At 53.6% G+C, this 15,299-nt stretch overlaps 1 protein-coding gene across 2 annotated transcripts in view; it reads left to right on the top strand.

Moving 5' to 3' along the window:
- ELL (elongation factor for RNA polymerase II) overlaps positions 1-15,299 on the top strand; it is a 77,178-nt gene that overhangs the window by 31,090 nt on the left and 30,789 nt on the right. Inside the window, exon 1 of one of the 2 annotated variants that reach the window (XM_030304693.1) lies at positions 14,707-14,736. The exons of the other annotated variant lie outside the window; for it this stretch is intronic. Coding sequence (XP_030160553.1) covers positions 14,722-14,736 — 15 coding nt within the window. The 5' untranslated portion in view covers positions 14,707-14,721. Of the gene's footprint in view, positions 1-14,706; positions 14,737-15,299 lie in introns of those variants that run through there. 2 annotated transcript variants of the gene reach the window in all.

The raw sequence follows: 15,299 nt of genomic DNA, 5'->3' as shown, positions 1-15,299 counted from the left end.
TCTGAAGGGACTGATCTGTTCTTGGCTCTAATAGTGATGAAACCTGAGTGCCTGGCAACCACAGGGGACCTCATTGAGGAGACTTGGTGACGCTCTGTGGGTGCAGGACACAGGGTGTCGTTTGGTCCTGGAGCCTCCCTGCGGGACCTAGCCTGGCACGACCTTGGCCAGGTCAGATCTGCTTCTCCAAAGTTAGAAATACATGGATTTCATGCAGCATGCTTTGCGTCAGACCTAGTGAGGGTGAGAGCTTTCCTGAGATGTGCAGCTAGTAACTGAGAGCCTATATCTGAGCTAGTTGGCTGCTGTGAGCCTGACTCCGGAACCCCAAGCCTGGTTCCCTGCATGGTGCCTGCACACTCCTCCAGAAGAAGGAAGACATGGGCTCAAGGCAGCCGGGTCGGCCTTCTGCAGCTTCACTGCCCAGTGTAACCACCTCACACACGTTGATCACATCCACTCTGCTCTCCTCCTGTCTGCACATTAGAGAGTAGCCCTGGCCGAGCCCTGGGCCCGGTGCCCTCCCTCTGATGTCAGCAAGAGCATGTTGCCAGTGACTGAGGGACTCAGAACTGCCGTGTGGGTGGGCCCTGAGCCCCAGACAATTTTGACACCTCTTTGAGATGTTGGAATGTTCTGGCTCAAAATATTAGAGCTTCTAGAATGAGAGAGGGTGACTGAGCTCTCTGGAGAGGTTGGCTTGTCCACACGTTTCCCCTAAAGCCTTCAGGCCGTCTCTTGAGCTCTTGGAAGGGGTTTCCCAGGTGAACTTCTCCCTGTGGTCCCAGGTCAAGTGTCTGAACCAGCCTTATGGCAGAGGCAGCCTCCTTGGCCCAGTTGCATACAGGCTGGCTCTGCTCAGAGGCAGCCCCTGTTCCCAGCGCCCCAGGTGGCAGATGGCAGGGTTGGCCTTCTCTGTGTTCCTGAGCAGTTAGGATTTACTCTGGTATCCTGATAAAGGGGGCAGAGGGTGCTGAGCACGGCCTGGAGCTGATACTCAGGCTGGTTGGAGGCTGGCGTCACCCAGAGGCTTACTGGGGATGGAGGGGGTGGAGGGGCTGTGGATTCAGAACGCGTGCCCAGGTGACGAGGCTGGATCCACACTGAGCGCTGAGGCTGGGTAAGGTCCCTGACCTGGTAGCTCCCAGCTGCAGGTCATGTGTGTGTGACAGGGATGTAGGAGGGTGATGTTTCAGTGGGCACTGGCCAGAGGCTGTGGGGTACCATTGCACCCCAAAGGGAAGAAAGGTCTGAGTTTGCAGCCAGGGCTTTAGTCTGTCTGTGATTTGGGCCTGCGTCTCCAGAGGCAAGTTGGTGGCACTTCGCAGGGGGCAGTGATGAGACGGGAGACAAGCAAGCCGAGCCCACCGTGAGATGTGGAGCATTGGGCAGCCCGAATCCCAGGCTGTGCCCCAGAGGACCCCGTGACCTAGGTCAGGCCCTCAGCTTCCTCCACTGTCACTTGATCCTCTCTCAGCTGTGTGGGGAGTGGAGCTGTCATGCTCCCTACTCCTGCCCACCGGCTCTGGGCGGAGTGAAGTTCGACACGGAGTTCAGTGCCTGGTATGATGAGTGTTAGTCGAGTTAGAAAAACAGAAGAAGCCCACTCGGCACTCAGGCTCCTCATGAGGCTGTGGCAGAAGAGCCTTGGTGCAAAGTGCTCTGTGTGTTTTCTTGCTCGTTTATCTGCGTTTCCTGTGTTCCTGGACTGAGGCGAGAAAGAGAGAGAGAGAGAGAAGAGGGCAAGGACGTACCTCCCCGAGGTTGGCTCCTGCCCAGACAGAGGAGTCTCAGGTCCCAGGAGCGATGAGATTGGAGGTTCGGCCCTTGGCCACCGTGGGGACAGAGGGGTCGGGTCCGGTGTGTGGGCCTGGCCCCTGCACAGGCTGTGCTCAGCACTGTGGGCTGTGTGTCCTGGGGGCGTGCAGCAAGGATCGAGGCAGGGCGGCTTCTTACTTTTTCTCATTGAGGAAAGACAGATGGGAAAGATGAAATAATGAGACAGAGGTGTTGAAAAGAGGGCCAGGCCCAGGCCCAGGCGCGGGTTGCACAGCTCAGAGAACCCCAGCCCCACCTGTGACCTCCAGTAGCCGTGTCTTCTCTCTCTGCCTCATTTTCCTCAGTTGTAACAGTGGGAACCTTGATGTCTGGATAGTTGAAGAAGGGGCTTCATGATGGCTGCCAGCCGAGATACCACAAGTTGTTGTGTTCGATTTGGCTGCAGTTTCTGTGCAGAGCCTGTGCCCAGCGAGCCCATGCAGTACCCGCTCTGGTCAGGGTTCAGATGCTGCCCACCCTCATCTGAGCGGAGCATGCGCCCGACCATGCCCCATGGGTCCTTCTGCACTTCCTGTGTCCTGATGTCCCCTATGTGCTGATTCACTCAGTGTCCCGTCTGTAGGGCCACCGCTTTGGGCACCTAAGGGTGGTTTTGTTGGCCGATACACGAGGGGACGCAGGGAACCCCGCGGGGGAATGATCTTGGCCCCGTGTGGCCCAGGCCCAACTTGGCTGTACCAGTATGGAGGCCTTGAAGTAGTGAGAGCTGTACTTCAGGGCAAAGGGCGGGTGTGGTGGGAGGACGGTACCTGGCCCAACCCGCCAGGGTCATAAGGCCGAAACCGGATGGTGTCCAAGTGGTCAGCATCCAGGGAGCATCCAGGGTCATGATCCAGGGAGTGTGCAGACACGAGCATCTGAGAGAAACACTTCAGCGGGGACTGGGCCGAGGGGGCTGGACCTGGCAGTTCCCTAGAGCTTCCTTTTTGGGAAAGGAAGGGAACGTTGGTAAGAATGGCGATTTAGATTTTCATAAAACAGGACTATTTCAGAAAAGCCAAGGGGTAGCTATAACCCCAAAGAACAAGTCCCATAAAAGAAAAAATTGGTAAGTGCCCCTTCATCAGAGTGAAGAACTTCTCTTTGAAGGACACTGGTAAGAGAATAAAAAGGCCATGGACTGGGAGAGATTTTGCAAAACTCGCGTGATAAAACTCTTGTATCCAGACATATAAAGAGCTCTCAAAATGCAATACTAAGAAAACGACCCAGTTTTTAAAAATGCATTGCAGCTTTGTACCGCTTCACCACGAAGATGAAAGAATGGCAAGTTAGTCCATGAAACATGCTCCACGTCATTAGTCAATAAGGAAATGCGAACGGAAACCACAATGAGCTGCCACTTCCTACCTATGAGAGTGGCTAAAGTAGAACAGCCGAGGATGCCAAATGCTGGTGTGGATAGGGAGCCCCTGGACTCCCCTCATTGCTGGTGGGAATGTGGCCACTCTGGGAGACAATTTGGCAATTTCTCATAAGGTTAAACAGACACTTGCCATAGGACCCCCAGTTGTGCTCCTGGGTGAAACAAAAACTCATGTCCGTACAAAATCCCATATGTGAATGTTTATAGCAGCTTTATGCATTAGTCCTTCAAATAGGAGATGAGCCTCGTGTCCTTTAGTCGGCAAACGGATGAACACGCTGGCATAATACAGTAGGTTAACAACGGTAAAAAGGAATGGACTTTGGAGACAGCAGCATGGGTGAATCTCAGAGGCATTCTGCGAAGTGTGTGCGGTCAGCTGGATAGGGGTCTGATCAGTGTCCAAGACTCAACCCCTAGAGCTTGTGAATGGGATTTTAGATGGAAAAAAGGATTTTGCAGATGGGATTAAGGTAGGGATCTTTAGGTGGGGAGATCATCCTGAATTATCTGGGTGGGCTCTAAACGTAATCACGAGTAACCCTGTAAGAAAGAGGCAGAAAGATTTGACGCAGAGGAAAAGGCGGTGTGACCACAGAGGCAGAGATTGGGGTGATGTGGCCACAAGCTGAGGAATGCCTAGAGACCCAAGAAGCTGGACGAAGCGAGAAGGGCTCACTGCCTAGAGCCTCTGGACAGAGTGTGGCCCTGCACACCCCTGGATTTCAGCCTGTGGAATACTGATTTCAGACTTCTGGGCTCCAGGACACAGAGGGAATACATTTTTCTTGTTTTCAGCCACCAAGTTTGTGGTGATTTGTTATAGTGGTCACAGGAAACTCATACAGCATGATTCCATATACATAACCTGGAAAAGGAGAAAACAGATTGGCGATCGCCAGGGACCGGGCGTGGTGGGGAGTTGGAGTATGGATGGGCACATGGGAATCTCCTCGGAAAGAAGGTGGCCCTTCTGGTCTGCCTTTATTTGCTGACCCAAGAAGATCAAGCAAAACACACGGGAGTGGGGGGGGGGGGGGGGTTGTCCAGGTCACAGTTTCAGGTGATTTGCATCTTTTTTTCTAATCCTCGAACTTTCTGTGCACATCCATGAATTTAGGTAGAAATATTTGCCGGGCTGGCTACTGTGTGGGTCCTGATTTACACCTGGCTCTTGGCTGCTTGGAATATCTTCTTGCTTTTACGTGTCCCTCCACGCAGTGATGAATGTGCCGCCATTCTCCCTGTTTGTACTTCATGGAAATGGCCCCTCACGGCCACAGACACTGTCTAAACTTTCCACAGCCTCGGCATCCTGCTCAGAATCTGCCGGGAAGTTGCAGGGAGGATTCCTTGAAAAGAGTTTCCCAATTGTTTGTGCTTTACTGGAAAGAGGCGGGGGGGGGGGGGCAGGTGGGAACGGTTGCCAGGAGGTCTGCAGCCAGGCCTTTTCTCAGGACTTAACTGCCCCCTTTCTTGGCCACATACTGCTCAGGAGAGGATTGATTGATCACAGCCCCAAAGAAATGCTGGTGCACTTCACTTGTGTTTGCAGAGTCCTACAGACAGAGGCTTTAGGGAGAACAGATGCCTTCTTTTTGGTCATTTTCCACAGGTGGCTCTACGTCACGAGGGTCAGGCCATGTGGATTACAGGGAGCGTTTCCCCAGGAAGAGTTGGCACTCCGGAACTGGGAGGGGCGGCGTTGGGTGCTGCCGCTTATGCAAGGCCAGTGGCAGACATCCTGGGGCCGTGTCCAGGTCAGACCAGTCCTCACTTGTCTTACCTCTGCTGGCCCTGCCCCTCTTCCCCAGATGACGTGCAGACTTGGTGCTTGTCCGTTTTGCTGGCCTTGCCCCGTGTCCATTCTGTGTGGTGTGGGAGGGCTTGTACGTGTGCACTTTTTGTTTTAAATCTTTCACATGGGGGTGCCGGGTGGCTCAGTCAGATACGCGTCCAACTCTTGATTTCAGTTCAGGTCATGATCTCACAGTTCGCGGTATCGAGACCCGCGTGGGGCTCTGTGCTGACAGCGTGGAGCCTGCTTGGGATTCTCCCCCTCCCCTCTGCCCCTCTCCCACTTGCACTCCCTCTTTCTCTCGAAATAAATAAACTTAAAATTAAAAATAACAGACCTTTCACATGGGAATGTTAATGTGAAGAAATGACAGAGATGAGAACAACGATTGGCCCCATGCCATCTCCCGACCTTGCCCTCTGTGAGTGCCTGACCCTTCTCGTTTCAACTCTTCCCCAAGACACCCCTCCCCGACTTTGTTTAGTTTTGCTGGAGTTTTTGTGAAATAATCCTGGTCATATTTTCATCGCACCCTTGGCTTTTTCAGTGACTGAGTTGAATGTTTACAGAAAGGAACTGGTTTTTTCAGACAGTCTTTATGCAGCTCAGTGAGAGCACCCGAGGCACAGCCCCAGGCACCCTTGCAGGCTGCCTTCACGTGGCTGGGTCCACGCAGACCCACACGTGATGTGTGTGTCAAGTCTGGTAATTTATAGCACTCCATCCTTCTTCCTTTTGTGCCATCCATCTGTTGAAGAAACCAGGTCATTTGTCCCGTGGAATAGCCCACGTTATGGCCCACGTTCTGCTCTGACAATTGCTTTCCCCTTTGCTTTCCTCATGACAGCAGTTAGCTCAGGGCTTCTCTGCCTCGGCACCGCTGACGTCTGGGGCCAGATCACTCTGGAGTTAGCCTGTTGTGGGCCTTGTGGGGTGTTGAACAGCATCCCTGGCCTCCATGCTCCAGAGACCAGGAGGGCCCTCCTCCCCAGCCAAGTATGTCTCTGGACGTTGCCCATGTCCCCCGGGGCAGAATCACTTGGTTAAGAACCCTGAATGTAACTCAGTGCCTACGTAGTGTGCTTCCTGGCTGGACCTGGAGGTGGATTCCGTAAACACTTCCTGTTGCTTTACCCAAGAAGTGCTCTTCTCCATGGGGAGAAAAAGGGGGATTCTGGCCATGGTGAAGTTCTGACTCTCCCTGTCCCGGTCCTGGCGTGAAGGGGCCTGCCGTGGGCAGCATCCGTGCCTCCTCCTGCGGGGCTGCCTGTTGCCCTGCCCTGCATGCTGCCTGTTTCTTCCTACCTGCATCACCATCTTTATCACACCCGCAGGAGCTGCCTGGGGCCGGAAGACTGCAGTGTGCTCTGTAGTGAGGCCTCCTCGCTGCCCACCCCTGCCAGGCCTCCTGATTCACCCTGGGCTCCTGGCCGAAGCACAGCGACACTTGTCCCAACGAACTCCTGGTTTCAAACCCCGCACATGCCTAATAGGAGATGGTGTTCTGCTACGCTGGGTCCTGATAGGGCCACAGCTGGGGTGGGGCTCTCAAGGGCCCAGACCCCCCTCCATGCCTGCTGCAGTCACTGGGCTGCTCAGCCTTGGGGAAGGGTATGACCTCTGAGCCTGTGGTGCGAATGACGTGACCCCTCAGAGGGTCTGCAGAGACTGGAGGTGTTGTGTGTGGCATTGCTGGCCTGAAGTGCAGCCCATACACTTACTGAGCGCGATGCGTGCGGACAGGTGTGTCCTAGAGACTGTCATAGGAAGTCGTGTTACCTGATAACTTGCTAATCACAGTCTGGGGAATGACCCAAAAGCTGCCAAGGCAACAGGGAAATGGGCAGCACCCGGGCTAGTCTGTTGGCCCTTCCCTGGCACGTCCGCCTTCTGTTCTGCTGAGTAGGCCAGGTAATAGGGTGACAGGGCTCCCCTCACAAATGGTGTGTCCCTGGCCCCATGTTGTCCCCTGCAGGGAGCAGCCAGCCAGAAGGCAGTGACGGGCCATGGTAGCATGGTGAGCCCATGCACTGCCAGGGTGTTCCAGCTGCTGGCGGCCGGGCCAGGTGGGTCCAGAGGGTGACCGCTGGTCCTGCTGTGAAGGCATCTCTGACGGGGCTCCGGCCGCTTGCTCCGCACTGTCGGTGCCACACCTTGTCGGGGGTCCACAAGCCCCGGGGAAGCCCTGTGCCCATCACACCGCCGCGGACTTCCATTTGCGCCACGTCTTCTTACCCAGGGCCGCTCTTGTGCTGCTCAGGATCTCCGCGCCAGCCTCTGCCACCCTGGTTCAGGTCTGCCCTCTTGCCGTGTGCACTGGTTCCCTCACTGGATCCTTCTGTGTGTAATCGTGGCCCCATGGTGGGTGGCCTGTGTCCAGTTGTCCTGCCCTGCATGCCATGCTCTGTGAGGCATGGCCTGGGACTCGAGGGACTCGGGAAATGCCCCTTGAGTGCATAGAGGGGTAAGTGGTCAGCCGGGCTGGAGGTGCACGGCCAGCGTGTCCAGCAGGCAAAGGTGCAGAGTCTGGCTACTCCATTCCCCCAAGGCCTGGGCTCAAGGGAGGTCAGGGTTAGCTTGGCACTGAGAGCGCGGCCCTCCAGTTAACCTTGTGCCTCAGGTTTGCTTCCATCTTCCCCACCCCAGTCCTTGTGCCTCGTGGCCACCTTTTTTTTTTTTTTAATTTTTTTTTAATGCTTATTTAGTTGAGAGAGAGCGAGCGAGCATGTGCGCACAATCAGGGGAAGGGCAGAGAGGGAGGCACAGAATCCAAAGCAGGCTCCAGGCTCTGAGCTGTCAGCACAGAGCCCGATGCAGGGCTCGAACTCACAGGCGACGAGATCATGACCTGAGCTGAAGTCAGAAGCTTAACCGACTGAGCCATCCAGGTGCCCTTCATTGCCACCCTTTTAAGGCTACACTTCCAAATTCTGTGCTTCATTATCATTATTTGTGCCTTGAGCCGTCAATTGTCTTCTTTTTTTTTTGTTTAAGCCAGTTTTAAAAAAAATGTTTATTTTGAGAGAGAGAGAGTGCATATGCGCACATATGCTCTCTCACGTGGGGGGAGGGTCAGAGAGAGAGAGAGAGAGAGAGAGAGAGAGAGAGAGAGAATCCCAAGGAGGCTCTGCACTGAGAGTGCACGGCTCCATCACACGAACCATGAGATCATGACCTGAGCTGAAACCAAGAGTCTGATGCTCAACTGACTGAGCCAGCCAGGTGCCCCCCCGCCCCCCCCCCCCGTTGTCTTCTCTGGAAATATCACAATGAGAACAAGTCTTTCATGTTCATACACACATTCCCTGTAACCCGGTGCTTTTTACCCTCTGTGCAGAGCCACGGGCCCATCTGGTGTCATTCTCCTGCCTCCTGAAGGACTTTCAGAATCTTCCTTGCAGTACAGATCTACTGCAAAGATTCTCTCAGCCTTTGTCTGCACAAGTTTTCGTTTCCCCTTCTCTTTTCACTGGATAAGGAATTCTGGGTTGGCATTATTCTTCCTCAGTATTTTACAGATGTCTTTCCCTGGTCTCCAGGCTTGTTTTTTTTTGATACTGGGCCTTGTGAGTCTTATCTTTGCTTCTTGGTTCATAGCATGTCAGTCAGCAGTCATGCTCATTTGCTTATGGTATGCTGTGACATGGTTCTTTGTTTTCCGTCTGGAGCTTCTTGGATCTATTGAATTATTGTGCTCCTCACATCTGGGCCATTATTTCTTCAGATACCATGCTCTTGGGATACCAGTTATGCATATGTTGGAACTCTTGGTACCATTGTCCCGAAGTTCACCAAGGCTGTATTCACTTTTCCATAGACTTTTTTTCCTGTGTGTGATTCATTTTGGATAGTGTTTGTTAGTTTGTCATCAGGTTCATAACTTTTTTCTTCCACATTGCCTAATAGTAATCCTTCCTAGTGAGTTTTTCTTTCCAGATATTGCATTTCTCAGCCCTAGAAGTTCCATGTGGCTCTCTTCTTATGCGTCATCTTTCTCTTCTCACCAGTTCAAGTTTCTTTTAAGTCCTTAAACATTCTTTTAATTAAAACATGTTTTTAATGTTTATTCATTTTTGAGTGGTGGAGGGGCAGAGAGAGAGAGGGAGACACGAAATACGAAGCAGGCTCCAGGCTCTGAGCTGTCAGCACAGAGCCCCATGCAGGGCTCGAACCCACAAACTGTGAGATCACGGCCTGAGCCGAAGTCAGACGCTCAACCAACTGGGCCACCCAGGAACCCCAGCCCTTGAACACTTTCAATATATAATGGTTGCTCTAAAGTAAAGCCTTTATCAGTTCCATCATCTCTGGCCTTTCTGAGTCTGTTCCCATTGGCTGCATTTTCTCCTGTGTTAGGGGGTCACATTCTCCTATAGCCTCAACATGTCTGGAGGCTTTGGTTTTGGATACTGAGTGTTGTGAATTCCATGGGGTTGTGTGCTGGGTTTCGTTGTCTTTCTTGAAGCGTGTTGGTTCTGCTGTGGCCTCTGACAGGCACTTTGGTTAGTGGTGGATCAGCTGATCCCACGGAAGCTTGTTTCTGAGATTTTTTTAGTAAGGGGAATTGAGAGAAGAGGATTAGTTGAGCTCCACTGCCTAGCGGGGTGCAGCGAGGACTCCCCTGGACTGGCCACATATGGCATGTCCCAGGCCACATCCTGGGGGCCCTGCCTTGGGAAGTGCCCCTGAGCCTTTGTGGGCAGCAGCTCAGGGCCCTGTGCAGGCTCCAGGAGAATCCTTCCACGCTGCCCCCTCCTCCATGGGCCTCTGTCTACACATCCAGCCCCTTCAGCCTCCCCCGCCTGTGATCTGGAAAGTTTCTTGAGGCAGTGAGCTGGGCAGTCAGAGACTCCCTTAGCTGTTTCCCTTCTCTTGCACATCTCTGGCTAGTGCTGCCCGTGCCCCTATCCGAAAATTGTTGTTGGATGTTTTTTGTCCACCACCCTTGTTGTTGCCAGTAGGTGGCATGTCTGGACCCAGATAGTCTATCTGCCTCTTCTGTAAGTGTCTGCTTGTGAAGGGCTGAGAGGGTTTGATGAGATTGCCGTCTGTTCATTTGCCCTTCTGTTCATCCAGCAAATGTTCCCTGGACTTGGGTGGCCAACCATGGCCTCCCAAAGAGGAAAGGCCAACCTCCTGTCAGTGGAGTGGAGGGCATGAATCACTGGCCTGAACCCCAGAATCCCTAGACAGAAGGCCAGAGGTGACTGCAGCAGACCTGGCTGGGTCCTTTCGTGGTCAGCCTGCGTGCCCCTAAAGGGCTCGGAAAAAAGGAGATTGCAGCTGTGTATCACCCACCGCGGAGAACGTGGGCCTTCGTGGTGGCAGGCAGGGTTGAATCCTGCCCTTGTGGGTGTGGGCAAGTCATTTGACCCTCCCTGTGACTTGAGGTTTGTCGTGGAGTTTAGGGATGACAAGCCCAAAGTGCAGCTAGCTCTCTGCCTGTGACCTGTAGGACATGCTTTGGTGTGCGTGTGCCCTCGTCCCCCGCTGCTCCACCTCCGGATGGCACTGAGTTCTGTGCCTTCACCAGCCATGGAGGCTGCTAAGTGAGGGGAAGTGCAGGCATGCTGTTCTCAGGTGTTGGATCTTCGGCTTCGGGTGTGTGTTGTTGCCTGTAGGAATTTGGAAGTTGCTAGCCTAGGGCCTTGGGGCTGCCCGGCCCGTGTTTCCCTGGGAGCCCTTGGGAACAGCCAGCTTCAGACCAGCAGGCCTTTCTGTTGCGCGCGGCATGCGGCACTGCTGGTGCGAACAAAGCTGTGGCTGCTTCTGCTACCACTGGCCGTCGGCCACCCACGGGGGTCAGGCGCAGCAGGCCTTTGCTGGGTCTTGTGTCCCCAGTGTACCCAGCAGACACCCAGGGACCTCCAAGTGGGGGTCCACGTTGGTGTCTGCTGCAGCTTGCTGGTTGGAGCGGGAAGAAGCCCAGATGGTTGCACCTCTTTGTTAGACGGCAGAGGGAGGAAGCTGGGGCGATGCCCCACATGCTGAAAGCCACTTCTGTCAATGTGACTTGACCCAGTGGTTGGGGTTTCCACAGGGGTGCACAGCATTTGGGGTTCCCCTCAGCCTACCTGCCCCACCCTGAACCTGACTCAGAGGGAGGGTTAAGAACTGCTGAATGATGCAGCCAGCTTGATTCTAGTAGGTTCTTGGAGGTGACAGGCTAGACGTGCTTTGAGTCATTCAAATTAAGTGTATTTGCTTTACAGTAAGTAGTTGAGAACTTCCTTTTAGAAGAATAAAACCCATACTTTGATCTAAAAACAGATTTCCATTGCAAGTATCACCCCCCCCCCTCCCCGGGCAAAATAATGTGTGCCAAAGGCCACGCTCGTGTGTGGAGACACACACGAGGTTTCAGTACAGTTTAGAACCCTTTACAAAATTCCGTAAAATTAAAACCTTCTTGCAACAATTTTCATTTTGTTGTGCTTCATTAAAATGTTGCTGGGTCTCTGAGCTGGGAGTTTGTGGCAGGTGGGATGGTCACATGCCAGTATAGAGGACACTCCAAAACCGAATTCCTGCAGCCCGTGGAGAGGTGGCCCGGCTGGCACCTAGGTTTCTTCCTGGAAATCTTAAGGCGGAGGGGTGGGGTGCACAGTGGCCAGCAGGTGCCCCGTGTAGAAAGTCTGCACAAAAGGTCAAGGTAGGAGCACCTGGGTGGCTCAGTCAGTTAAAAGTCCAACTCTTGATTTCAGCTCCGGTCATGATCTCATGGTTCATGAGATCGAGCCCCCCCACGTCAGACTCTGCGTTGACAGCGTGGAGCCTGCTTGGGATTCTCTCTTTCCCTTTCTCTGTCCCTCCCCTGCATGCATGCGGGTGCTCTCCCCCTCTCAAAATAAATAAAAAACAAAAACAAAAACAGTCAAGGTAGTTTGCCCTGGGGTGGAGGAGCTGATGGGTAAGAGCCGCAGTGGCTCGGGGAGCCTTATTAACCCAGATTACCAAGGGTGGGCCCTACCAGGCCCTAAGTGTGGCTGTGGCTGTGACTGGCTGTCCAGTGTTGGATGGTGTGGCCTGAGTGCCGTTAGAATACACTTTGTCATCTAGTGAATGTGAGGGCACTGAGGTGCCGCTTCTCCCTTTGTTCTAATGTCTTACCAGGTGGGGCCCCTTTCCCCTGCCTGCACGGGGCGGGCGGAACTCTGGTGGGTCTTGTCCTGGAGCCTCTTTTTGTTAGTGGCTCTAGACAGGGCCTGTGGGGAGTCACCCAAGTGTGTATGCGATAGCGTGAGTGCATTGCTCTGCTATTGACAAGAAGGGTCTGGTGCTCCTGCTGGAGGGAGGAGACACCATGAGAGCCCGTATAGCCAGGAGTCTGGTTCTGTGGTGACAGCCTCGTCGCATGGGGGCATGCACTTGGCATTGTCAAGAAAGCCTGGGTTTTTAGGCCTCTCTGCCAGCGTCTCCAATGGGTGAAGCCACTGCCCTTGGGAAATGAGTGACTGCAAGAAAGGAGTCTTCCGGATAACTTGCTTGACCACAACCAGGCCGGTTAAATGCTTCACTAAATGGCCCACGGGGAGCATGTGGTCCAGGGGGAGGGTGGCCCACCACACCAGCTGGCGTGGGTGCTGGTTGTCAGCCAGGAACTTCTGGGGCCGCCCTGGTGGAATTCTTTCCAGGGAGGTGCACTCTTTCTAGTTCCTCCCCACTGTTACTGTATATCCAGACTCCTAGCATCACCGTTGTCATGTCCCCTGTCCCCCAAGCCCCTGGAGGACACAGACCTTGCCCTGTGTTGATAACAGACACACACGGTACTAGAGTTCGTCCCTGGCTGACTCCTGTGTGGGGGTCTGGACTAACAGACCGGGGGGTGCACCGCGGCGTCCCACACCTCTGCTCTGGGCTTTGCATCTGCTGTTCCCTCTGCCAGGAACAGCCTGCTTTCCTGTCTTTGATGATCCGGTGATGGTGGTAGAGAGCTCTGTAGGACTGCTCGGTCTTAACATCGCCTTTGCTGTGCTGCTCTTGTGTTTTCTGCCGTTTACTTCCATCTCCTTTATATCACTCCTGCACTGCAAACGATTATCAGACCACAGTATCTCCCCTGGGTGTTCAGGAATCTTCTGTGTTCGGGTGATGTTGCTCAAAGCCCAGGAGTCTTCAGAGAGAGACCCTCCGTGAGCCTGAGGACAGGTCACAGCTATCATGGAGGTGTGTCGACAGCACACAGAATGTACCCATTTTAGGTGTGGAGTCCATGAGAGTGACTACACCACCTGAGAAGTTGCCTCCGACATCCGCAGCCACTGCCGCTCCCACCCCTAGCCCAGGCACTCACTGATCGACTTTCTGTCTCTTTAGTTTTGGAAATTTATATGAGCAGATTCATACCTGCAGGATGTCATATGTTGAGGTACTCTCACTTAGCCAGTGGCTTTGGGGTTTGTCCATGTTGTGTCCATCGGGAATTTGTCCACCAGTTGATGGATGTTTGGATTGTTGCTGCCTTTTGGATATTAGGAGTAATTCTGTGCACATTTGTAGATAAGATTTTGTGTAGATCTGTGTTTTCATTTCTCTTGGGTCTGTGCCTTGAAGTGGAAATTCGGGGTCATGTGGTAACTGTGTTTAACCTTTTGAGAAACTACCAGACTGTTTTCCACAGTGGCTGTGCTTTGTATGCTCCCACCAGCAAGAGATGAACGTCTGGGGTATCATCCTTTTTGTTTTAGCCATTCTGATAGGTGCACGGTATCTCCCTACAAAGCCTGCGCCTCACTGATGAGTCTTAGCTTCTCACATGCTCATTGGCCGCCTGTAGGTTTTCTTTTTGGTCTCTTTCTTTAACCCAATTCCAAGCAAAGGCTGCCTAAGTGTCGTGTCTTCAAGAGCCCAGCCAGGCCGGGGACCCCACAGGGGCTGTGTTTCTCATTCTCTGAACATCAGCCCAGGCAGGGGTCAGGTTGTGGTTTGTAGGATGGGGCAGCTGGTCCTGAGCCTGCTTTGGGGGAAGCCTGGCTCCTTTCTCCAAAGCACAGTGGGCCTTGTGCCTGCAGGGGCTAGTTTCTAGTCCTGGAGCAGAACAAGGGGCTGGTGGACGTCCCATATCTGATGGCCTGGCAGTGAGAGGTGATGTGCTTTGGAAGTATAGGGTAGCTTCTAGGGTGTCCGATCCCATGGAGGTAAGTGCTGGTGCTCGGTGTGATCTCTCAGGACGTTTGGAAATTCTGCTGCACCACACTCAGTGACAAATTGCTCCCGATGACAGAATCCTTGAGATTTTTGGGTAAAGAAGGGGCTTCTGGTAAACAAAAAGGGCAGGGGTACATGCGTGGCTTGCGTGGTCCATGCTGGCTGAGCCATGTCTGCGACACAACCGCAGCCCTCACCCCAGCGGCTAATGGGTCCATGGGCACCGAGAGGCCAGCATGCCCGTTGGTTGTTTTTTTTTTTTTTAATTTTGTGTTATTAGTGGGGTTTTTTAAGTGTTTATTTTTTGAGAGTGAGAGAGAAAGAGAGCGAGGGAGAGCATAGACGGGGAGAAGTAAAGAGAGAAGGAGAGAATCCCAAGCAGGCTCCATGCTGTCAGTCCAGAGCCCAGTGTGGAGCTCAGTCTCAGGAACCATGATCATGACCTTGAGCCAAACTCAAGATTTGGACGCTTAACCTACTGAGCCACGTAGGTGCCCTGTTGGCTGGTTCTTTCCACAAATCTGGAGAGCTCCTTCACCCCAGGGCCTGCGGTGGCCTGACATGCTGGATGGGGAGCAGACAGGTAGCCACTCCAGACCCCTGGTGTCTGGGAGTGTGGGGGCCAGGTGGGAGGGCCTCGCCTCACTGCAGGTGGGGCTCGACTGGAGGTGGGAGAGCCCAGACCCTGCCTGCCGTCTGAAGAAGGCTGGAGAGGACAGTGGGCACAGAGGCCAGGTGGGTTTGGGGGCTGAGGGAGAGGGTTGTGGTGACAAACTAGGACCACACGGTGGGGCGGTATCTGCTGTGCAGAAGGTGGGTGCTTGGGGCCCAAGATGGGTGAGAAAGAGAGGTGCGACCCTCCATCTGGACCCATGTTCTTTCTGAAATTCTGACAGAAGGCTGATCTCTGAATAGCTGAAGCTTCAAGTATTTTGAGTTTTTAAGTATATTTTTTCTTGTGACATTTGGAAATTCCGCCGTCCCAAGCTCGGTGACAAATTGCTCTGAAGCTGTGACGTGGGAACTGAGCAGGCATTGGGCCCTGTCTTGGCAGGGTGTTTGGTGGTGGGGGGGGTGGGGGGTGGGGGGTGAGGACATCACCTCATCAGCCTGCCTTCTGGGCAGTGGTGCTTGTCCATGGTGGTT

This window comes from Lynx canadensis, chromosome A2 (genome assembly GCF_007474595.2).
Source record: "Lynx canadensis isolate LIC74 chromosome A2, mLynCan4.pri.v2, whole genome shotgun sequence".
NCBI lineage: Eukaryota > Metazoa > Chordata > Mammalia > Carnivora > Felidae > Lynx > Lynx canadensis.
Note: the sequence above shows the minus strand (reverse complement) of the source record. Positions and strands in the feature narration are given on the sequence as shown.